The following is a 24,205-nucleotide window of genomic DNA, read 5'->3' on the forward strand; positions in this document are numbered from 1 at the left end:
TCAGCATTGAAACCCATCAACTAGGAGCTCCCTGATGAATCTCCGTAACGTTGTATAAAAAGCAAACTTTGGTGAATGAGGTTTGACTGGTGGGGAAGTTAAGTGTTATGTTGAAAGAAATGTGCTCATCATTGATTCAGGTGCTGAAGTTTTTCATTTTTCCCCCAGGTGCAATGAACATAAACAGTTCTGACTTTGTAGATCTTGTGAAAAACTCTTCCTCTTTGACTTTTTTAGCAAATCAAACTGCTTTCATATAAACCTGTGTAATTGCTGTTATTTGGTTTATTACAGAATCACAGAGTATTAGGAGTTGAAAGGGGCCTATAGGGATCATCAAAGCCCAACTCCTGGCCTTAAGCAGGGGTGTGACTCCAAAAGTCACAACTTGTACCTGAAAGCATTGTCCAAATGCTTCTTGAAATCCCCTTCCCTTCCCTTCCCTTCCCTTCCCTTCCCTTCCCTTCCTTCATTTTAATCAATGAATATAATTTCTCCCTTTCTTACTTTCTTCCTTAGTGCTAAAAAGTACACAATGTCTTTTTAATATTTCATTAATGAGATCACTTTACAGGTTTTAGTTTAAAGGTAACCATAGCACAAATGCATCCATTATTAACTGCAGAACGGCAGTGCCTTCTTGGGAACTCTCCTTAGTTTAATATGAGAACCTCTGTCAACAGGAAACTGCGCTGATATTGTTGTTAAGTGTGACGAACTGGCAAATGCAATGGGCACCACGCTGGAACAATGCAAACTGCTTATATCAATGGAAGAGGCAATGTTTAAAAGCGAGGTGAAGGCGGACAGCGAGAGGCTGTTGAGGAAGGTTCGGTTCCGCGTCGCGTCCTCGCACAGCGGGCGGGTGCTGAAGGAGGTGTACGCCGATGGCGAGGCTGCCGACTCGCTGGACTCCGAGTACGCCAGCAGCTCAGAGACTGACCAAACCAGCCGGCTGAGCGAAGTGGACGGGCAGCAGAATGGACATGTAGGGTCGGAGGGTGATGAAAATGATAACGAGCATGATGACTTGCTCATTTTAGTCAGAGCCACTAAAGAGAAGGGGTTTGGTACAAAGCGAGTCAACATCCTCAGCAAAAATGGCACAGTCAGGGGAGTCAAGCATAAAGTCAGCGCTGGTCAAGCCCTTTTTGACAATTTGGCAAAAGTATTTCAGGTAGGTGATGCAGATCTGTTGGCTGTAAGCTATCTCTCTGTCCCTTTTAACTCCGCACATTATTATTCTCTTTTTTCAAACTGCTCTCATTTAGGATTTATTAATATTCTGTCTCATTCCCATTGCTATCCCCTTGCACAATAGGGACTCATCAGTCCTTCTGGTATAAAACATCTCCACACTTCACACTGACTGTGAACTTTGCTCTTCAAAATTGACCTAATTTTTGCTGGGTAGAAATATGCATGTTGTGCTTCCTATGTCTGGATTAGGAAAGAAATGTAACGGAGGATTTAACTGGGGCTTTGCTGGAGATCTATATAGGTCTCCTTTAAGGGGATGTGCCATATTTCTACTCCTATTATAATGAGTTTACAATGTTATCTGTCCCCTACATGTAAATATGTATATACGTGCAAATTCCATTCTATTTCATCTGCAAAGTAGATCAAACTAGGTGCAGGGTGGCAGCAATGACGGTTTTCCCACATGAAAATTTCAGGGGAATGAAATCTTAGCCAGAGGTCTCTTTTATTAATGCCTCTTCTCTATCTATTTTGTAGAAGGGGCAGAATATCTGTATTTCAAACAGTATATGCCACTAACGCCTTAGTTAGAGAAACACAGGCCATCAGAAAAATCAAGATAAAAGTTCTGAAATATTTATCTCATATATATAATTTATCTGTATATGCTATTCAAGCCTTTCAATCATTAATATTCACACAGATAGCAACAAGTGTGCAACCAGATTCTTTCTGAAGTTCTTAGAATCCAGAATTGTGCTTTTCAGTTAAATTATCCTGTGATGGTTTCAGGGCATTATTTTAAAACTTTTATGCAATTTTAAATAATGGGGAATTTAGTAGTATTAATTACTCTTTGCATTTCAAAATTAATTTGAAATGAGGTAATTTCCTATTACATTAATAGATGGCAATAGATTAAATTCTCTTGCTCTGGATATGAATTTATCCTCTGTGTTGTACCTAAATTAACAGTCTTTGTCAATATGAATGTTCCTCTAGAATTTGAAGTTTCAGAGAATAATTTCCTGTTCATTTCCTGGTCTTTACATCACATCACATAGCACTCAAGTAGTTTGCTCTCTAAGTGTTTGTCCTTAATTCCTTATTCTGATAAAATTTGTAACAAACTCACATTTTTAAAGTAGATTTGAATTAGTAGGTATTAACTGAGGCATGGTTGGGTTCTTCTCCAACTTCATTTCCACTGTTCTGTGTTATTTCACTACACAGAATATCCAATTTAACCCCACTAGCCTCATTCCCTTCTCAAAGCTGTCTTCTACTACATTAATAACACTAAGCTAAGACATTTGATTCAGCTAAATAAACAGACCCATTTGAAGACATATGCACCTTTAATTAGTGTCCCTGCCTTATTGCTTTTTCTATCCCCGGTTTTAGGGTGGAAGTTCTTCAGGAAAGGCCCATGGACTGAAATCAATGTACTTTGATTGCAAAGCTTCTTGTATTCCTAGCAGAGTTAATGATTGGACCAGTGCTATTTCCATAAGGTGTTTTGCCAGAAGAAAGTATTTTCTTGAAAGGAGGCATATCCATCTTATAACTTCAGAAAATTACACGTATCAAAGTCTACCACAAAATTCCTAAATTAATACCTGTAAAATAATGACTGGTTTAAAAGGTGGTAAGGATTTTTTTATTGACGATTTTTTACTGTGGGAGAAAGGGGAAAAATTAAATTATCAGATGAAAACAAGCCAAACAATTTTTCATACAGCACGTAATTACAGTGAAGAACTCTCTGCTACAGGCATTGCAGAGTCTAAAGGAAAAGGCAGGTTTTCAAAGTGGATGAGGAAAACACAGGCAGGACTGAGAAGCTTGTTCCTAGGCAGGTCTAGATGAATGATTTCCAGAAAAACTTTATATTCTTACATTAAGCACCTACTGGATCAAAGACATATATTCAACAATACAGAGAATATAATGATTTGAGGTTTCTACACAAGTGCCCATTTCCCCAGAGATGAAGTTCTAAGCCTAGTGAAGAAAAATGATGGTTTGCATATCTTTTATGTCTCACTCTGAGCCAATTTTTTATGCCACATGGTGAGCACAGAGGAGAGCAAAACACAAAGGTTAGCTTTGAGATGGATTTGAAACTGCTTGATCCTAATGAGAAATATGATTGAAATCCATCCAATTACAAATGAAATAATGGCCTTTAGAATGATATTAGAGCATGATTTCTAGTTTTCTGTAAGCATGTTGCAGACAATTAATTGAGCTCTAATACCAGTTAGAGAACAACAAGAGTTCTTCTTTCAAAGATTTAGTAAGATAGAAAGATGTCTTTGTTGGCAGATACAATATAAAATCTCTTGATCTGGGCATTTTTCTAAGTTCCCCCCTTGATTATGTGAGGTCATCTCCAGTTACATGTTTCTTTTAGACAGGCAGCAGCAAAGGTATAACAACAGTTAAGAGGAGACTGCCCCTCCCTGAGGACAGTCCATCTCTGCCCCTTTGATGATTCAGCATCAGGAACTCATATGAGATGAATTCACTGTGTATTTCTCAGTATTAGTGTCAAGTCAGTATTTTTCATCTCAGAGTATGCACATGAACTCTTGACAATCCTGTATTCTAAGCACTGATAAATTCTTGTATGTAAATACTTCTTATTTAGTATTTACTGTATCACTTCCTAACTAAAATGTGCATGTAAGAAGCCAAATACTGAGTGTGTGTGAGTGTCCTGTGACCCTGAAACTAGGGTGTGGGTTTTTTTCTGCAATATCAGCATTCTGATTCTTCAGACTCTATCTGCAGACTCTAGTATACCATTTACCCAAATCATTAGAGACTCCCTGTGATAGAGGAGAGATCCTTTAAAGCAAATCACTTTTCTCAGTTATTCTAGGGATAAGCAGGGATTCATTAACTGGGCTTCATTATGTTGTGCAGTCAAGACCTTTGATTTTGTCTGTTCAAAGAGGTGTGCTAAAAGCACTTGTGTATTTTCATGTTCTTTGGAAATACTGGGATTTGTGAATATTTTTTTTTCACATTTTCTTACTACGGCCTTTCTACAGAATTGGTTCAGACACTTTCTTCCCACAACAAACTTATCTGAAAAAAATCACATTTTCTGGAGCTTTTTTTCAGTTTTAAGAGCGTGATGGAATGCAGGAAGTATGTCTCGATGAAAAGGTCTTTTTGCTTGTTGTTGCTGCTATTATGATACAAGCCTGATCTGAGAATGTATATCTAGTGGATGTGTGTCCCCTGCTGAATCGTCCCGCAGTCACGCAGTCAGCGCTTCCCTCACCCGTTCAATCCGTGACCTCTAATTTCCACTGTTCCCTGGGAAGCTGACTCCTTCACGTCACTCTGTCCAAGGACTGTCTGTCCCCAGATGAGAGCTGCTCCAGCGCTGTGACAGTGAAAGGTCTCCCTTTAGGTCATCCCTGCACACCAAGTCACCCCCTGCTGAAGCTGCTGCCAGGCGAGTGGGAGCAGCTGTGGCAGCTGGGGCCAACTCAGCCATGGGGATGGAATGTGGGACAGAGCAGGACACGTCCAGGGGTTGCCTCAGCTCCAAGGCAGAACAATCTGGGGGAAGAAAGGTGGAGAAGAGACCAGCTCTGTTGATGCTTCAGGACAGCACGGTTTCCATGGCAACCCCTCCAGCCTTTTCCTCCTCGGGGTGGATGCCACAAAGAGACTGTTGCCATAGCAACCACATCCTGGCAGGGTGAGGGAGTGGTGGGTGGGGTGGTGATGGGTGTTGATGTAAGGACCACTCCGGCTGGGGAGGGTGGGAGGGAGGTCACTGGTGGTCACCTGTGGAGGGCAGGGACAATCACATGCATCACGCAGCCTCCACTAGCACCTAACCTGGGCCTGGGGGGAGCCTCCCACAGTGCTGGAAATACAGGCGTCAGACAGCTGGGAACAGTTTATTTGTGAGAAACACACACTACTGAAAATCCTGAAAAGCAGGAGGGAGCTGGAGCTCCCGGTCTCCCTGTTCATGCACCTCCTTGGTATAAATTTTCTCCTGCTAAGACTTTAAAGCTGACAGTGTTGGCAGCCCTGAAGCTGGGGACATGACTTGCCAATTGTGTCAGAAGCATAAGCTCCTTCTCTGCATATCTGAGTAACTGTGGTTTTATTTCTGTATACTACCAGAAATTTTGTATTCTAATATTACAATATTGCTTAAATGACAGTGGATATTAATATTTTCTGTATCTGTCTGTAAAAAGTAGTAGAGAAACAGTTCTTTTTTTCTTGAAATAAATATAATTCTCTTCACAACCAATTTTTATTACTAAGCCATTCCTATGGCTGTGGCTGAGTACACAGGGCAAAAATCCTTGGGTTGTCTAATATATTACTAGGTAGTACAATGATCATTTTATGCCAAACTGGGTTTCTATCCCAATGTGCATTGTAATAGAGCTCAGCCAAAGGTTTTACACAGATGTCTCCTCATTTTCCATGTTTCAGCATGGGTATTTTTCCTCCATTCCCATACTTACACACTCCACTGATGTTCCAGCCTCCTCTGAAAGGTCAGGTTCTGCTAAATTAGCCACAGAACTCATTTTCAGGTAGGGCTTCCTGATGTCTACTGCGAAAGGGCAGGCCTGGTTAACAAACCTGATGGATGCCCTTGTGAGCATTGCGTCAGAGAGGATACGGGTGAAGTGTCAGACTTAATGCACTCGGTCTTTACAATATCTCCAAGCACACTTTCTCAGGTGGAGCTCACATTTAAGGTTGTGAAGTACAAGTCATTATTCAGCCTGATGAAGAATGAGCTTATTAATATTTAGAGAGAAAGATGGGAAAGAATCATGTGGAAATTTGTTAAGAGGAGAGCTTTTGGGGTGGTTAAGAGCACTTTCATCTTTCTTTACTCATAGGTGACCTGGAAAAGTGACTACACAGCAGGACATGCAGAGCTTATGAACTGATAGGGCTAGCTAGTACCACAAACAAAGTAAAGTGAAATACAGCAGCAAAGCCAACCATCTTCCAAAGAAGCCAGAGATTTTGATGTTAAGGAAAGTTTCTTGTGTACCAGTACAAGCAAAGCTTTTAGGGTGGGTGGCACACTATACCACTGCAGCCTCTGGAGCATATATCACTACCATCCTCAAAAGTCTGGGGAGACGAGAAAGAGAGATCTGCACTTTCACTGGAGAAGTCTTGATAAGACTTGAAGACTCAATAATAAGAAATCTCTTTCTTGTTGATCAGCTGATGGTCAGTACTGACACTCCAGAAATCACTGGACTATTTGAATTCAAAATCCTCTTCTAGGACTGGACAAAGATTGTAAAAACTCTCCTGAACTTTGCCTTCATAGTCTCCTCCATACAAACACAACTCTGACTCCCAAATGGACTTAGCTTACAAAAGAAAACAATGGACTGGATTGCTTGTATAGAGTATTCGATGTAGTAATGTCCCTTATAGGATAGAGATAAATACCAGTGAGCTGCAGGCATCTGAGTTACAAACTTCCAGTGTATTTTCCTAGTGTTAGCAACTCTGGAAAACTAATTATTGAACAGTGTTGCACTGAAATCCACTGGAGAACAGGAAAAATTACAATGGCATGGAGGATCAAGTGATTATAAATAGCAGGTTTTTGCTTGTTGCAAAAAATTTGGAATTAGAAGGACAGCTAGATCACCACTGGAATGGGCATAGCATTGCTTCACTTTCAGAAGGTGTATCTTCTGTACCTTCACAAAGGCTTTGATCTGTGACCACACTGCATGGGACAGTGATACAGATGATGCTGCTGATCATTTCACAGTTATTAAAAGTGGTTTCCAGAGTGGATGTCTGAACAGACACCCTCAATTTAGAAAGGAGGTGGTCAGGTCTGTGAGCTTTTAACTGGAATCTGGACTTAATCAGTACTTAGGATATTGTTTTTTTACTGTTCACATGAGGTTACACAAGTCTGTTACTAGACTATTCAGGTCATTTTAGGATTTGCTTCTGTTGAACTTGAAGTACACATTTCGCATAGACTTGATAGGATCAGTAAATATATTTTTAACTATCTAAACACCTGAAAGTGATATAAAAGTTTTGAGTTAAAAAAAGACTTTGTTGTCTTTTTTCAAAAAGTGTTGTCTTGTTTTCAAAAAGTGTAGATTTGGGATATCTTTTCAATACACTCAACATTGGGAAGCTTCCCAACAAAACTTTGGTTAAATGTATCACTTTTTAAAGATTGAATCAATAACTGAAGAAAAAAAAAAATTATAGGCTTTTTTGCTGGCAGTCTCTCTCTGAGAGAGAGAGACAGAAACCACGCTACTGCATTCTTCAGCATCATGCTTGACTTCAATTTCCTTCCTCCCTTCCACCCTCCCTTCCTTCCTCTCTTCCTCTCTTCCTTCCTTCATCCCTTCCTTTTTCTCTTAAGGACTATAGTGAGCACATTGTTCCAGCATGGAGGTATCCTAGAAAAGCTTGTAGCCTGTGACTTTCTTATTAGGGAAAAGAGGTAAAAAGGAACTGAATAAGGTATTTAAGACAAGAGAGATTGCAAATAATCATGTTCTGCTGCCTTGTTTCATCCTCTCTCTTTAAATCTAAAAACAGATTTGCTTTCTTTTTGAAAGAATGAATGCAAATAGAAGAAAAGGTTTCCTGATTGTACTAAGTGGGTTTCCTAAGTCATATTGGCCTCAGGAAAATATCTGAGCTGAAAATAGCCATAAAATGAAACAGAATTAGAAGGAAATGCCATATATGCTTTCCAGACTCTTACATTTAATTATCTGTCTGGTAGATGACCTGGAATACCAGACGAGCCCTGGGTCTGATGCTATGTACTGCTCTGGGACTCTTACATAATGTCCCTTTGTGGGACTGCTCAGTAAGGTGCTCAGCCTTTGAATTAACATGGAAAATGCTTCATCTTACTTCAAACTAACTTGGAAAAGGATCATGTTACACAAGCAGCTTATCAAAAATATTTTAGGATGCTAGCACAGAATTTTTTCTACTTATTCTAAGAATAGAATTTTTTTTTTCCTGACTTGGCCTCTTACAACAGAGATTTAAAAGATGAGCTGATTAGTCTTATTAATTAGTAGTGATAACTTCTGTCTTTTGCTATCTGTGAAGCTCAACTTGGCAACTCAGCAGGAAAATAAGGAGAAAATGTGTTTTGAATTATTCTTATAACTAGGAATATCAAGAAAATTTGGGGCTATTCACTTTTCTTTGACATGGTACAACAGGCTGTCTGCTAGTTCATTGACCCTGGATGTTTGCATGCCTTCAACACAGCAAATACAATTTTTGTAGAACACATAAAGATCAAACAAATTACCTATGTGCTTAATTCCTAGCATCGTATTAGGTCATTGACCCTTAATTTTGTGTACAAATAAATTACTCTGCAACCAAACATTTCAGGGTTCTCACTGCGCTTAAATGTCTTAGGTTATGTTTTACTTAAAACTTTACAAACATTGAAGGAAATATTTGGCTACATTGGGCCAATTTATCACCAGAGTGCACAGCTGTGCAATTGCAGATATATGGTAATAATGAAGATGAAAAACTAGCTCCTTTATTAAATCTTAAAAAAAAAAAAAAAAAAAAAAAAAAAAAAAAAAAAAAAAAATCTGACAAGTTATAAGTGCATTAAAATCCCATTATTTAGTTTACAGATCTCCAAACTTTCAGTTCTGAACTAGGATTTGCAACTACACTAAGCTAGAAAATATAAATGTATGTGTGCCACAGGTATTGTGTTGCTAGACTGCTCCAGTCTGTCAACAGCTTGTTGTGATATTTGTCTACTAGGGTTGGCAGTTTATTACATACTGCACCAAAATAAGGTGCACGATTAACAACTTGACAGAAAGAAATGGTCAAAAAGACAATTTTTTCTCTTGGTTGGAACTTTAGCCTGTAACTGCAATGTTTGCTGGCTGTGAAAAATCTAAGTTTCCAGAATTCCAACAGGTGGCATCATAATTTTGTAGCTGAAATATAATAAAATGTTTTTTAGAATGGAATTTTCAACCAGAGGGAAAAAGTTGTGGCTTCCATGCATGAAAACCTTTCTAATTGCTGTAGCATCCACTGCAAGGTAGTACAAAACATGAAAATCAAACCTCAATGAATTTTTCAAAAGCTTGTAATAGGAATAATAGATAGGACAGCATCCCCAGCCTGTTGATTTTGAAAAGAAGCTGTAAAGTTACAGTGCCTCATCCAAACAGGCAATCTTGTGGTTTTGCTTGATGCAGTAGTTATATTGTGGAGAAACTGCCACAGCACATCTCTTTATAACCTCCATCATAGAAAGGAACAGAAATGGTCACAGATGAGCAGCTGGAGTCACTGAGGTAGAGACTCATTTCACGCATGGCAAGAAAGAAGACAGAAAAACCATTATTCATTGCTAGCATGAATTGTGGAAAGCATTTTAACAACCTTAGTACCATTTTGCTTTGGAACTTTATCTAGAGACATCATCCATCAATGTCAGAGGAACATGTCTTCTATTCTGCAGTAAAACCACACACAGACTCTTTCTTTCTCCATTTCCCAAAAAGAAATATAAAAAACTTACTGTCCAATATTTGCACATGTTTATAACACCATGCCATATTATGAGCTGCACTGACAAATCAGCCAATGCTGGTACAAAGGTAAAGAACAGTTTCCTTGGGGAATTCACCCTTGCTTCGAATACTACCGATTGCTAATTATCTAGCAAGCTTTAAAACTATTAGGAATTGTAAGGAGTCATACACTGTTATTTAAGAAAAACTTGTTTCTCCTTCAAAATTATATAAGACAGAAGGAACTCAGTCTCTAAAGAACTTACAGCTTTTTAAAGAAAACACAATATTTTCCTGCCTAGCCGCTCATGTCTTGCCATTTGTTTGCAACATTTAAGTGCAAAGCACTCTCCCTCCCAGCCCTACAGGCACCTATGAAATATTTCATTGTTTTTCAAGTGGAGAATGCCCTAATTGGCAGACTGATAGACACAGTGAACAATGAGAGATTTAAGAATTATGGATTCTTCCACCTGTCACAGGTCCTAGTCTGCACCTTGAGAACTTCTCTTTCCAGGTGTCAGTTAATGAGGTGTCTGGTGAGATCCACCTGCAGTGCTGCATCCAGCTTGGGGATTCTCAACACAGGAGGGAAATTGACCTCTTGGGGCAAGTCCAGAGGAGGGCCACCAAGTTGATCAGACTCTTATGAGGAGACATAATGTAGTTGCTTCAGTCAGGTGGTTTCATCATCAACTACTCCAGCAGTTCTCTTTTGAAGACATAATAGATAAGGGCAAGGTGTTTTGAAGAAGGAGAGCAGTCTAGTGAAATTTCTGACTTGTTTTTTATGATGTCTCAGTTCTCATTTTGGAAGAAGGTTATTCAGCTGGCAGAAAGTCAATCAAGTATGGAGTTTCAGCATTGTTTGAAGACATGATATATCATTAGAATAAATGTTGTTATTGATTTTTCTTGCTATGTGGTATTAAATGATAGCTATGCAAAGAAGCCATTAAAATGTTATTACAAAAGAAAAGCAGACAGGCGATTTAATAATCTCAGCTTCTTCATTTGTTTTCTTATTCCTTGAACAGAACACATTTAACTCTGACATGATAAAGATTCTAGCCCCACTGTAAGAACATTATTATATGAAAAGTTTGATTGTACAAACATTTTATTTTAAAAATACACATCTCTGCGCAAAATCCTTAATCAAACTAGAACATAAATCTGCTTACACTGGCCTTGGTAAAACATTAGTCCAGCTGCACATGTGATAACAAGATAAGTAACTTGGTAGCTCTTTTGGCCATCAGGTTTAAGAGCTGGTATAAAGCATACAACTTGCTTTATTCTGATTTTCAGACATTAAACCTATATGGTTAAAAACCAAGAGAAAACACAAGCTTACACCTGAGAGGCTTTCCAGCAACTAAGTCTATAATTCTGCTTCATGAAGTTGTCTTGTATTTTGCTCACAAAAAACTGGTGGATGAGTCATCTTTCCCCTTTCATGTATCAAGGCCAGCAGCCACAGTATAGGTTATTCGAGGGCACAGCTGGTTTATGTATGCTGTCTAGGAGTTGTATCTGCATAAAAATCTCAAGCTCTCTGCCTTTTTTTCAAAAATCTATTGCTTAAAAAGGAAATGAAGCACTTTAAGTGTGCAATGTAGATGGATCTTTAATTAAAAAAAATGGATATTGAGGAAATAAGTAATAATTAACTACTCAGGGTTTGAAGATGAAGGTACCAAATTTCTAGGTATTATTAAGTAATGAGGTAGCTGAGAGCATAGTTCCAATTAGGTTAAGTAATATAGCAGGGAAACAAGGTCTTTCATCACTCAGGGCTAACACAGGACAAAGTGGTGCTATAACTACAAGATACTCCTTTGCATTACTTCCATGTGTTGAGTGATAGGGCTCTCTGAGAGGTAAGGATTGATTCAGCACTTTGGTGCACTAATCACACCATAACTTTGATCTCTGCCTCATTCAAAGACCTGTGCAGAATTCATTAGCAGTTGCAGAGTGCTTTGTGACCCCAGGTGAGATAATGCTCCGTGTCCACCTGACAAATTGTTGTCTTTTTACTTAACTTTAGTGTAGTGCAAATGACAGCTCCAAGCTTTACAGAATAGCCTGTTTTTATCTCCACCCATGAGTAAGATTTTCAGCTAGAATTCAAGTTGTATAAAGTGTCAGGAAAGAAAAAGTACATAATATGTCAGGTGTTTGGAACCGAAAACTGAGGGAGAGTGGTGGTTTCCCTGATTTGATCACCATTCCCTGGGAGTTTCAGGATTTCAGAGTATCTCATTTCAGCTTCCATTTGTAGGAATACAGTAAAAGATAAAATAACTTTTGACAGAAAGCTTGTTATCTGCTGAGCATGAAAACTCCAGTGTGTATCTCAAATCAAAACCAGAATTTGTTTAACCCTTTCCTCTCATTTTATTGCTTAGGAAGGTAAATTTTGAAGAATGATAACAATTTTTAAATTTTCTCTGCTGATGACTCCAGTTGAGAATGACACTTCACTTCATATAGGCTATTACCTTCTTTAGATGTTTTTTGACAGTTCTGTTAGATACGACAGACTGACTCTAGGCTGTAATTAATCCATTAATCCAAAGTCTGAAACATTTTTCAATGAAAATGCAATATATTTTTGACTGAGCTAAGTGTGACTGATTAGGGCTTTTCTGAATAACAGTTTTTAATTGCTGATGCTCTCTAGCACTAGGAAAATCACCAGCTGCAATACTACTGCAAATACAAAGAAGTAATGGACTATTGTGTTGTTTCCTATGATATTCTGGTATACTGACAGTATGTCTTGGGAAAACAGGCCCACTTACCACACAAAGCATAGCTGACAAAGAAGGAAGAGCCATGTAATATCATGAGCAGGATCTCACCAGCTAACTCTTTTATTCTCCAGTCAGAAATATGATGAATGGCATTTGTAAGAAGCTCAACAGACTAGAATACAGTTTTCAAAGACCTCTAATGCCTGTTAATTAACCAAACTAACTGACATTTGGGAACTACAAAGGGGATCACTGCACGCATTAACTGCACCTGGCAATGTTTAAACATAAAATGAGTCAGAGATTCCTGTATGTATGTTACTATTATGTTATTATTAGCATTTATCAGTCTCTACAGCAGTGTAAGGACACCAAGAGAATATTTTAGAAGGAATGAGTAACGAATGAGTAAGAAAGAGAAGAGCAAAGAGAAAGAGGGAAGGAATAGAAATATTCTTCTTTTTTTAAACTTCATCTGCCTGCCAGAAAACACTATACAGGGTATTTCAAAGATGTTGCCAAGTTAAAAATAAATGAGCCAGAGCAGACACTGTAATTTTCATGACAACCATTTGCTGCTGATCGCACAAGTCTGTTGCTCTGCAGTATGAAATGTTCTATGGAGTGAGGCAGGAGTGCTTACAAACAGATGGGGTCAGGGTTCACAAACCAGAGCCATTCTGTTTGCTAAATTTTCCACATGATATGAGATATCAAACACTTTCATCTTTACCTGTCTATTCTCAGCAAGTCCTAGTTCTAGTTCATTTCTAGTTCATTTCTAGTTCATTTCTAACTAAAGCTTTCCTTACTTAACAGAATATTCTCAAAGAGGACATGAGGTGGCCAGTGATTCTCTCCAAATAGACAACATAGGTTTGAATACCTAGAACACTGATACAAATAACAAGCAAAATTAAAAACTGCTCATGACAGGAGAAAATGGGATTTGAGCTGCACAACTGCTGTTTCAGGCCAATGTATTGTGTTTATTTTTTTAACAATTCAGGGTGTCATCATGGGAAATGGTACATAAGTAATGAGCAGAATTACCAAATTCTGAATATGTAGTAGGATAAAACATTCCATCCCAAGAGGAGTAAAGATATTTGAAAAACCTTACTCATATTATTAGAGAGAAATCCCCAAAGTAACTTATAACGTCAACTGGAAATGGAGAATAACTATGCCACAAAAATAACTAGTCATTCATTCAAATATTCCATACATACATCCAAATATAAGCAAGTTTAGAGGTATTTAAAAGTTATTTTTGGTCAAGTGACCAAACACTAAGAACTAAACAGAAAACTTTCAAGTGCACCAACATGTTCCTTCCTTTTATTTCTAACCTCTCTTTTTTTGAGTAGAACCAGAAAACAGAAAGGCCTAGAAAGAAAAACAAAACCAAAACCAAAACCAAAACCAAAACCAAAACCAAACAAACCAAACCAAACCAAACAAACAAAAAACCCCCCCAAACCCCACAACAACTGAGCAGTGTTTTTTAAACTTGAGCAAAAGTTCCATTTTATGAAAGTTCAAATTTCATTTCACTCAGTGTATTTATTCCTGTTGCTAGTGATAAAAGACAGAAATGAAATAAACACTGATCAGCTGTTGAATAATAATTATTTTCATACTCCTACATGCAACTGTTATCACCAAGTGGTAACTCATAACTGTTAAGCCGTAGGAAATTAAATGATGTAATCTAGGACAAATCTGCTAAGAATGGAGATTTAATCTCAGATTTCTGGGGACTGTAATTTTTTTAGAATTTTGTAATTAATACTAACATTCTTCTCATGACCCATCTGGGATCCATTGTTTCAGTTCTCTGGTCTTCAACACTATTTACAGGCAGCTTCAGGCAGGCAGATGCTATGCAGCTCAAGCCATACATTTTTAATTTACTGATAGCAGCATTTCCTTAGGTGACATGCTGTAGACTTTTTTCCCCTCTTTTACATTAATTAGTTTCTGTTTGCAAGGTACACTGAAATAACAATAACTTTCCAGTTTGCCTGTTCCCTAACTATATGTTGTCTGTTAGTAGACACCGAAAACATATAGGAATGATAATCTGTGAACGATTTTTAATTTTACATTTAGTTTGACTTCCCAATTTCCAGCCATTTTAAAATGCCTGTCTTACTCATGTCCGATGCACATTGCATGAACTGTTATGCTGCTGTTCTGTGAGCAAAGTCTTCAGTAAACGGTCTCCAGATAAACAGCTGAAAATAGTCAAAGTAGAATATCAGCTCTTTCACTGTCCTTTCTCATTGGTTTAACAACCCTCCTTTCCCCTCTCTCCTTCTGTAGACATATTTGAAAACATAAAGCTAACCAAGAGCCAGAATAAGTAGAAACCAAGGTCATGGAAAATGATGCTGGCTGGATTATGGATACTGAGATAAAGTAATTAATTTTCAGAAAATCTCAAGTAGTAATTACACAGGGTCTGTGACTGTGAATACATGAGATTGGCTGGAGGGAAATAAAATTTGAACACTAGAGGGAACTCAGGAGAAAAATGCTTGTGGAGAAAACTGAGTTTGCCTGTGAGATGCTGAAGAAAGCTCTCTAGTATCTGGATTCATAGAGATATCTGGGAAGGAAATGGAAGACCTGTGGTTCCGGTTTCAGAGATATTGTTTTGGAGCCTGAGAAGCTGATGTGTTGGCTGTGGAGAGAATGAAATAATTTTAAGTGCTCTGTATTTTCATTTTTTAAAGATGATTAGGTAAATGTGTTCACTTGGATTCAGAGAATTCCTCAACAAACTTACCAGAGACTTTGAATTCAACACATTTCAGACATAAACTGCAACCAACAGAAAGTGCCAGAAGGGCAGTGTTAATTTGAAATGATGACACTGTACATGCTCCATGGTAATGCATGGTGATGATCTTTATACACAAGGACAAGCTCTCTGTGTGATGATCTTCATACAAAAGGGCAAGCTCTCTGTGACACTTCCAGTGTGTGTAGTTGTCCAGAAACCAGGAAACATTGTGTTCAGCAAAAAATCCCCTGGTTCCACCTGGAGACATCTGTCTGCTTAGTGGTGTGAGGCCTCTGGTGGGCTTCTGTCCCATTTTGGTTGATTCATTATATGCTCAGTCTACTTCTGAGCTGGCACCATGGAAATCAGCTCCCAGCCATTCCCACAGCCCACCTGCAGCACAGGCTTGTAATTTTGACCTTATGTAAATTTCATGAAAAGGTAAGGGCCTCACTTAAATCAGTTCCTTAATAGATGCTAGAAACCTCAACTGTGGCAGTGAAGTACTCCATCTTGAGAAAACAAAGCCAAAAGTGACAGACAGCAGATAAAAGGCTCCCACATGCTGGCAGTGTTAGAGGAAATAAAATCACTCCTGGCAAAACTGAGTGTTCATTTAAAAACTTATTTTAAAATTAATGACTTTGACATGGAAGAGAGATGAAGAGCAATTAAGCTTTCTGGGGGGAAAGGGAAGCTTACTCTGCAATGTGGTCAGATCTTTGAAGTAAAGAAAGAAAAAGGCATGAGGGAAACATGAGTTTTCAATTACAACTTGAATTCAGAAATTTTGGCAAAGACAGATGAATGGGAGTAGCAGAAAATTTTTTAACACTGTACTTCAACCACATTTGTTGGTGATCAACATTGAGTTTAATATTTTTGTTCATTCTTTTGATTACAGCTTAAAAATACCTATATTTTAAACGCATCTTATGGTGAATTTTCTTTGTAACTTTTTTTTAGTGAAAAGAACAAACTGTAGCGTACTTTTCACCAGAAATTCTGTTCTGACCACAAGGTAATTTGAAGTTTTGCAAAATCTCTGCAGTTTTTACCATTTAATTTTTGTGAAATTTGCTCTTCATCTGTACCTGACTTGCACAGTCTAGTTCTTAAGAGATGGTAATAAAATTTAATAAACACTCCCAATCAGCATTATTTTATGTAGTCAAAGACCCAAGAAGCGAATGAGAGAGCTAATATATCCTGTAACACTGTAACACAATTGTGCAGAATTATGGGTTTCAATTTCCTGATCCAATGATTACATCAAACAAAGAAAAAAAATGTTTATATTTCCACTCAGATTATTCAGCTGAAAGCCATTTATCAAACATAGCAGATAATCAAACACTAGGAACACTAGCTTATAAATCTCCTACTAACACTGCACCTGTGGAAAACAAATGTTTCCCTGGTTGGATGCCAGGTTTACAGCACACTACAATCAGCCTTGCAATACAGAGTAGGCTCAGAGGGGAAATACGGCTTTACCCAATGCCAAAGAAAGTTCATTTCTAGGACAGGTGCTGACTGGATTTTGTACCATGTGGAATCACAGAGTCATGGAATGGTTCTCATTGGAAGTGACCTTAAAGATACTTAGTTCCAACCCCTTGCCTTGAGCAGGGATGCCCCTTGCTAGACAAGGTTGCCCAGAGTCCCATCTAACCCTGCCTTGACCCTTGCATGGAGGGAGTATTCACAACTTCTCTGGGCGATGTCGTGTCGTGTATAAGTTAAGGTAGATATTAAGCATGTTCATATTAAATAAACTGTAAAACAGCCATGAAAAGCAAAAGCTACTTATCAGAAACAGCAGCATTTTCCCACTGAAAAACTGAGCTTGTTTTGCTGGAAAGAAATAGTTTTATGATCTAATGTTGTTTCCTGTCTCAAAGGAGCCATTTTGAAAATACTGTGTTTAAAGTAATCCCAGCATCTTTTCTACTGTATAGCAAATTTTGTTACTTTTAAATGAGGTGATGAGGGAAGAAGAGGATTATAGCAGTGTCCTCTCATGCCTGGCAGGCGTGCAGGCTAGCTCAGTTCTGCACTGCCACAGTGAGGATTGGTCGGGGTTACAGGCAGGGTGAGTAACCTCCTCCTGGTGGGCTCTTGGTTCCCCACAAAGGCGAGTGGACCTGACGGAGTTTGCAACTGCAGCAATGGAAAAAGAGTCATCTCTCTTTAGGCAGGGTAGAAGGTAGTTTATTAAAGGGAGTCCAGCAAGGAGCTCCGCCTCAGACCACTGGTGCCCAGAGAGAGCAGAGATCAAAGCCTGGCGGCCACTTATAAACGGGGGAGGATCCAGGGGTGGTGACAACAGGTCAGCCAACCAGGGAACACAGGGGTGGTAACAGGGGTGTCAACTTCTGAACCATTAACAAATCACAGGAGGGTAGGAGGGGATTCCCCGAGCATCAGCCTACCACTCGATGCCTCTCCTGGATCTTTCCAGAATCCAGGGAAGGCTCTTGAAGGAGACGGGTGGAGGGGGACTGACAGGGACAGGTGCAGGGGAGAAATGATTGGCATAAAACGTCTGGTTAAACAACCAACTCATAAGGGGGAAACTATTGCAGAACACAGGGGTATACAGTGGACTGAACCATTACAAAAATAACTTCTAAATCTTACAAAAATAACTTAATAACTTAATAAAACCACTCTCGCACCACTACAGAGGATGATATTAGAACAGGCTGTTTTATGAAAAGCATCAGAGCAATTATTAACTTTACTCTCTCCTTTCCCAATGAGTTTGTTTCGAAGATGACAAAATACAGTTACTAAACTAATAGGTGAATAAACAAGACCAGAATGTGCCGTGGCCCTGTCACTGAAGGCTGAGAAACACTCAAGCTCTCAGTGAAAATGAAGATCAATGTCAGAAAAAGCAAGTCTACTTCCCATGTGGTCTGAGCCCATTTTGCTCACCTGATAAGAAAACACTGTAATTGGTAAAATGCATACAGTAACTCCCATGGAACTTTATCCAGGTGAGTACTCACTAAGATGTACTCAAAGAATTGTGCTCCAAGAGATAGAAAATAATTTTATGAAGTATACCTCCGGTCAACCTTCTTAATGACAAATATATTCCTTTTGCCTAGAGTATTCTAGGAAATACTGCTGTTTCATTCACTTTATTTGGTGAATGTCTTGTGAATAACAGAGAATTTTCCCTGTCACTTTTACTTTTACAAGGCTGAATCCTAGTTACCATTCAGAACTGGCTGAAGGCCTCAAAATGTGTATTATTAGCCAAAAGAATAGATATAAAATAGTCTTCTAGAGTAATTCTTTCCATGGTTTACAATGATTGATAAACTCAAAGGAACCCAAACAATGGGACAACACCCAATTCCTGATTTGAAGTGCTACTTAATCCAGGAAATATTTGTCTACAGGGACGTATTTTGTAAGAGCGATCATAATGAGGCTGAAAGGTTGCATATGAGGTTTCAGTTATCTATTTCGGTGTGAGATCCCACAGCATGCTTTGAAAACAAAGGGGAATGTTATCATATGCCTTTCTAAAACTTAGCTTAAATACTTTCTGTCTGCTGCCTTAATGTTGCACTGGGAGCTCCTGTTGTAAATGGCAAAGAACTGAACCTGTGTGCCCTCAGAAAATTATTGCATATTGTTTTTGAGTGATGATTGTAATGGTTGATTAAAATTTTCTGAAATAATTTTTTCTTGTTTACGCTGTTAAGAAAATTGTACTATACTGAATTTTGTGTTGGATTATTCTGATGCGAAAGAATTCATAAAGATGTAGTGCTAGGAGTAGGGAGAACAACGCCCAACAGAAGGAGAGTAGGTCTAGATTAGATATTAGGAAGAAATTCTTACTTTGGGGGTGGTGAACAGGTTGCCCAGGAAAGCTGTGGATACCCTATCCCTGGAAATGTTCAAGGCCAGGCTGGATGGGTGACCTGGTTTAGTGGAGGGTGTCCCTGCCCATAACATGGGGGGTGCAACTTGGTAGTCTTTGAGGTCTACTTCCAACCCAAACCATTTTATTATTTTATGATTTTCTTCGGTAGTGGAAATTTCAGGGTTATTGACAGTCCAACTTTTTACATGCAAAAAGATTACCCATGGGATCATGTGGCTGGCTCTAATATTCTATTAATATTTGTTTTGTGCTCTGTAATATTGTGTTTTACTTGATGCCTTTATAAGGATAGTGTGAGGGGAAGAGGACACTAGCAAATTGAATCACACAGATCTCTGCAACAATTAAGGGGTATTCAAATAATAGGAACAGCTCATCTATCACCTCTCTTAGCCTATTCCCTACACAGTAGGCTCTACCTGAAGGGGCTTCATACAAATGTCACAGGACAATCTAAGTTCATCTTGTCTGGCTTCTGCTGAATACAGGAATGGTTCCAAGAACTACATGATGTGAAAGGAGGTTGTTAGACCTTCCTTGTTTCTGCTTCTAGTGCCTCATGTAAACTGCTGAGAACAAAACTATTTTCAGTAGCTCCTGCCTCTTCCCCTTCAATCTTTGTAAGGAGTGTCCTTGCAGAACAAAGAAATGCTTCTCCTTTCTTACCAACCAGAGTAACCAGCTTTCGAAGGGTCTTCCAAGAGACTGTCTCTTTTTTTTTATTTGAGAAGAATTTATTGGAGATGACTAATTGGTAAGTATGAGGTGAGAGAGAAATAAGGACTGAGCAAGCAAAAGGAAACAAGCATTATACGTTTCTTCCCGGGATAAGTACAGACTAGGTGAGAGTAAATCACAGATTTGCTTCTGATTTTCAAATGTTTCGTTTTATCCTACCATATGCTGAATGGCATAAATACATTAATAAGAAAATACTGATAGAACTTTCAGCACTTGATAAACAAAATCCAATTAGACATGGACAGATAGTGATCTTCTTTCAACTAGTGTGAACATAGTTTTCATTTATTTGAAATAAATTTTGTCCGGGCTGACTTCACAGCATTGCTCTGCCGTGTTGAAGGAGAGTGGCATTTACCCCAGAGTCAGAGCTAGATGCGTATCACACCGTTTGACTAGAGGCTACAGAGGAAGAGGCAACAGGGTCTAGCAGAGACCATGAGCCCTGGGGACATAACCTGTTCTCTTATCAGAGCTCAGGTCACATGCGAGTTAGCTGTAACCTGCTCCTGTGAGTGTGTGCTGGATGAGCAGCAATAAGGATACTGGGAAGTGAGCTCAGCTGCAGTCTTTGCACCTTCTGAGCCTGCCAATAGCTGAAGCATTACAAAGAACAGGGAGAGGCCAGGTCATGCCTTGTACTCCTTTACTGGGGTATTATAAGTGCTTTTTCTGCATTGAAATGAAAACGCTTTCATATACCTTGAACAGCATTCTGCGCAGAAGATTTGTGGAAAAGCCTGCTGTGGCAGGGAAAGAGGCATGATGTTATACTGTATTATTTGAGGAACAGAAGGAGTAACAACACACGTACACATGGTGTCAGAGGACGGAAATATTTTTTTTTTAGATTTCCATATTTTAGTATACTTCTAAGTGATTTTAGGATAAAAGGAAGAGTATAAATAACACATGCATTGTTATTTTTCTCTGACCTCCTCAACATTGATGTACAGTCTGAAAAGTACAAATGAATTACAAACATATATAAATATGCTATACCAATATCTGAAGTGTAATTGCATCTATTTTACATTACAGTTGAACAATTTTGAGGATGCCAGCCTTCAGGAGGTAAAACTGTGCTATTTTACAATCAGCAGTATATGTTATCTTTGTAGATAAGCGAGACAAGAGTAGCCCAGGAGTTCAATTAAGGAATTTAGGTTGTTACTGGATCATAGACCTTCTCTGTAACTGTGCTCAGCTCCTCAGTTATCTAGCTCTATGAAATGTAAAAAGGAATAAAATAGATGTTTTGTGTCCTGTGCTATGACAGGGAGAGGACCCTGGGCTCCTACACAGCTTTTGGAAACTGATGTGTTCCTAGAGCTGCTGTTTGTGGGTGAGGTGACTTACAGCACACAGCCTGACAAAAGCCACACAAGTATTTGTGCTATTTTAAATGCTGAGAAAAACAGTGACCTGACCACTTTTTTTTTTCTTTCTTTCTTTTTTTTTTTTTTTTTTTTTTTTTTTGAGAGCAAAGCTAGTATCTATTTGGGAGTGTCCTAGACTCCCTAGACTTGTTTAGGAGTGAAGCTCTCGATGGCCTCACTTGTAAATTGGTATGGGTGTACCTTCCCAGCTTGCTGACAATCATGAGGATGGCTACTGGTGATATCATTCTACTGCCCTAAGGGGTCAAAGGTGACAAATCCTACGCTCTATAGTCCCTTTAACTTCCAAAACTGCATAAGATAAAGTACAGTGTTATTTTAAGGGAAGGCCAGTGCATGCTTTGACTTGAGTGTTCAAGTCCTGTGTTGCAGAAATCAGGCTTCATTCTACTGAGTTTTTCTAATATGCACAGTTTTCCTGAATTTAATAAAGTTCTGAATTTTACCAAATATTGATGTAGTGCTGGGTCCTTGAAGGCAATGCAAACAAGGCTTCAGTCTTCATGTAATAAAGTGCTTGAGAGAGTGCAGATTCAAATTTACGTGTGCACTGTGCTTTGCTCTGTGAGAGCCCATAAAGGGTTGGACTGTGAACTGTGAAGTGGAAGGGAATGTGATTTCATATGAAGAATGCACACCATGATTGGGGACTGCTTGCAACACCTTCACTGTGTGTAAACAGATCTTACTTGCCAAAGAAAAACATTTTACTTTGGTAGATGAAGTCTGTGTGTTGGAAGAGGTCTGACCAGCAAAGCAATTCTTCCTGAAAAAATGGCATTAAAGTTCTAATTTGAAGCAGGCTACTGACAAACAGAATGGACTGGTTCACAACACCATCAGCATTGTTCTGTGTGATTATGATGGCAAATATTGTGGTTTTTGCTTGATAGAACTTCGATCTTCAGCAATCTCATTCAAATGTGGCATATTTTCATATAAACAATGACTTGATGAAAAGTATGATTTTCATAAAATGCTATACATTTTTGAAAACATGTACATTCTCATGGAGTATCCTGTAGAAAAAAATTAAACATTTTGGTCATCGCTTCTGACTTTCAAATTACCTTTCAGAAAAGTATTCACTACTTTTACCATATATTTTAGAAGTCTTTTAAAATAGAAGAGCTAGTAAAAGCTTTTAAATCTTGAAGAAATTAAATGCTTAAATTTTGGCACTTTTTTGCTGCAGAAATTCTTGAACAAGGAACTCATAGTTATTTTCTTCCCTTCATTTTCTGAGTGTAAAATAAAAACAGAAAGTCCGAACCTGATTGTGATCAGATGATTATTGTTAAATCACAATTCTTCTTGCCACTCAGTTATTGATACAAATTCAAGCTATAAATGATGTAATGTCAATTATGAAGTAAGCAGCTTAACTCAAAGTTCTTAGATATGCAAGCATATATACAAAATATATACATCTGTAACTTATTTTCTTCTGCTTAACATTTTTGTCAGATCATGAATGTTGCATTTATTCACTGAAGCATCTCTGGCAAAAGGTTTGTAATGTGCTCTCAGTTCCTGCCTCAGCCTACTTAGTGAAGCAGATACTTCTGCCAGTCTGATAGTATCTAATTACAGAGCCAAGGGGTGCATAATTCAGCAGAACGCTGAGATGTTGAAAGTTGATATTGTGAGGCAGAGAAGGGTATATCAGCCCTTGATTTAGGTCACACAAGCAATTCAGTACTGCATGAACAACGTATTGAATGTTATACCTGAACATAGTAAAAATATTTAAAAATGTCATATGTGATAAAGCATTTCAGTTTTATCAAAGTACTAAACCAGATGTTTTTTTTGTCATTTATTATTTTGTTCTTTAAAAGAATCAAGTGTAAATTTGTGGGTGATGCTTTAATTGAAATTAATGATCTATATATATGCATGTATCTAGCTGTTCTTTTCAGTCAATGGGTTAAATCACATGTTTATACTTTCTTTCTAGAGAGGATTAAAAAAAATGCCATGGCTACTTTGGCAGTGTTACTCTCATGATTTTCATTTGCAACCAAATAAAAATGAGGTCAACATCATGAGTATAAGATTCCTCTCACTTCACTGATGGACTTGTCTGTTTAGTTGTTTGCAGACATGATCATATACAAAGGTTTTCAAAAAACAAACTTCACCACAGTTTTAGGAGCAGTCACTTTATTCCCCAAGGGATAACAACAGTGCTTGCACTACAAGCAGAAAAGCATTAACTTGGACCACTAATAGCTTTCAGTCATGGTGCAAGAATATTCATGTTAAGGGTTTTGGTCCAAAGATAAAAAAACACTCAAAATCAGTAAGGCAGACAAAAACATCACAATATATATTAAAGAAAACCTGTAGTGTTTAGAGAGTGATTCATGGCAAGTATGCTGAAGAATTAATTTGGTATTGTTATTCAATAGTTAATTTTATAAGTTCCCCTTACAAACAGGAGTGAAATATCTGCTCAGACTGGCAGGACTGGTCAGGGACAAAGTAACTATGAGACCAATAGAAAAACATGGACACTTCTGCTGCTGGACCCAAAAGTTAGGGATAAGATATAGTGGGGAAAGTCTGACCCTAGAGATATTAATGAGAGATTCATGGTGTTTATCTGGCTTTCAGAAACACCATGGAAACACCTGACTGTTGTACTGTTTTTGCAGAGCTACTGAAAGTCTGTTATTACTGTCGAGGCAACTGTTATAGAGAAAAGGTAAATTCTCAAAGACATGTTTTAGAAGTATGATTCTCAAATATTTCATATTTCTGAAGCTCTAGTAATATACAACAGGTTTTTCTGAAGAAACTCCAAAATTTTC

At 38.3% G+C, this 24,205-nt stretch overlaps 1 protein-coding gene across 1 annotated transcript in view; it reads left to right on the forward strand.

Moving 5' to 3' along the window:
- Nucleotides 1–781: 781 nt before the first annotated feature.
- Nucleotides 782–24,205, forward strand: part of GRXCR1 (glutaredoxin and cysteine rich domain containing 1) — a 37,486-nt gene continuing 14,062 nt past the window's right edge. The window contains exons 1-3 of the mRNA XM_040065365.1: nucleotides 782–1,177; nucleotides 3,897–3,910; nucleotides 5,683–5,687. Coding sequence (XP_039921299.1) covers nucleotides 782–1,177; nucleotides 3,897–3,910; nucleotides 5,683–5,687 — 415 coding nt within the window. The remainder of the gene's footprint in view (nucleotides 1,178–3,896; nucleotides 3,911–5,682; nucleotides 5,688–24,205) is intronic.

The sequence above is a fragment of the Hirundo rustica genome, chromosome 5 (genome assembly GCF_015227805.2).
Source record: "Hirundo rustica isolate bHirRus1 chromosome 5, bHirRus1.pri.v3, whole genome shotgun sequence".
NCBI lineage: Eukaryota > Metazoa > Chordata > Aves > Passeriformes > Hirundinidae > Hirundo > Hirundo rustica.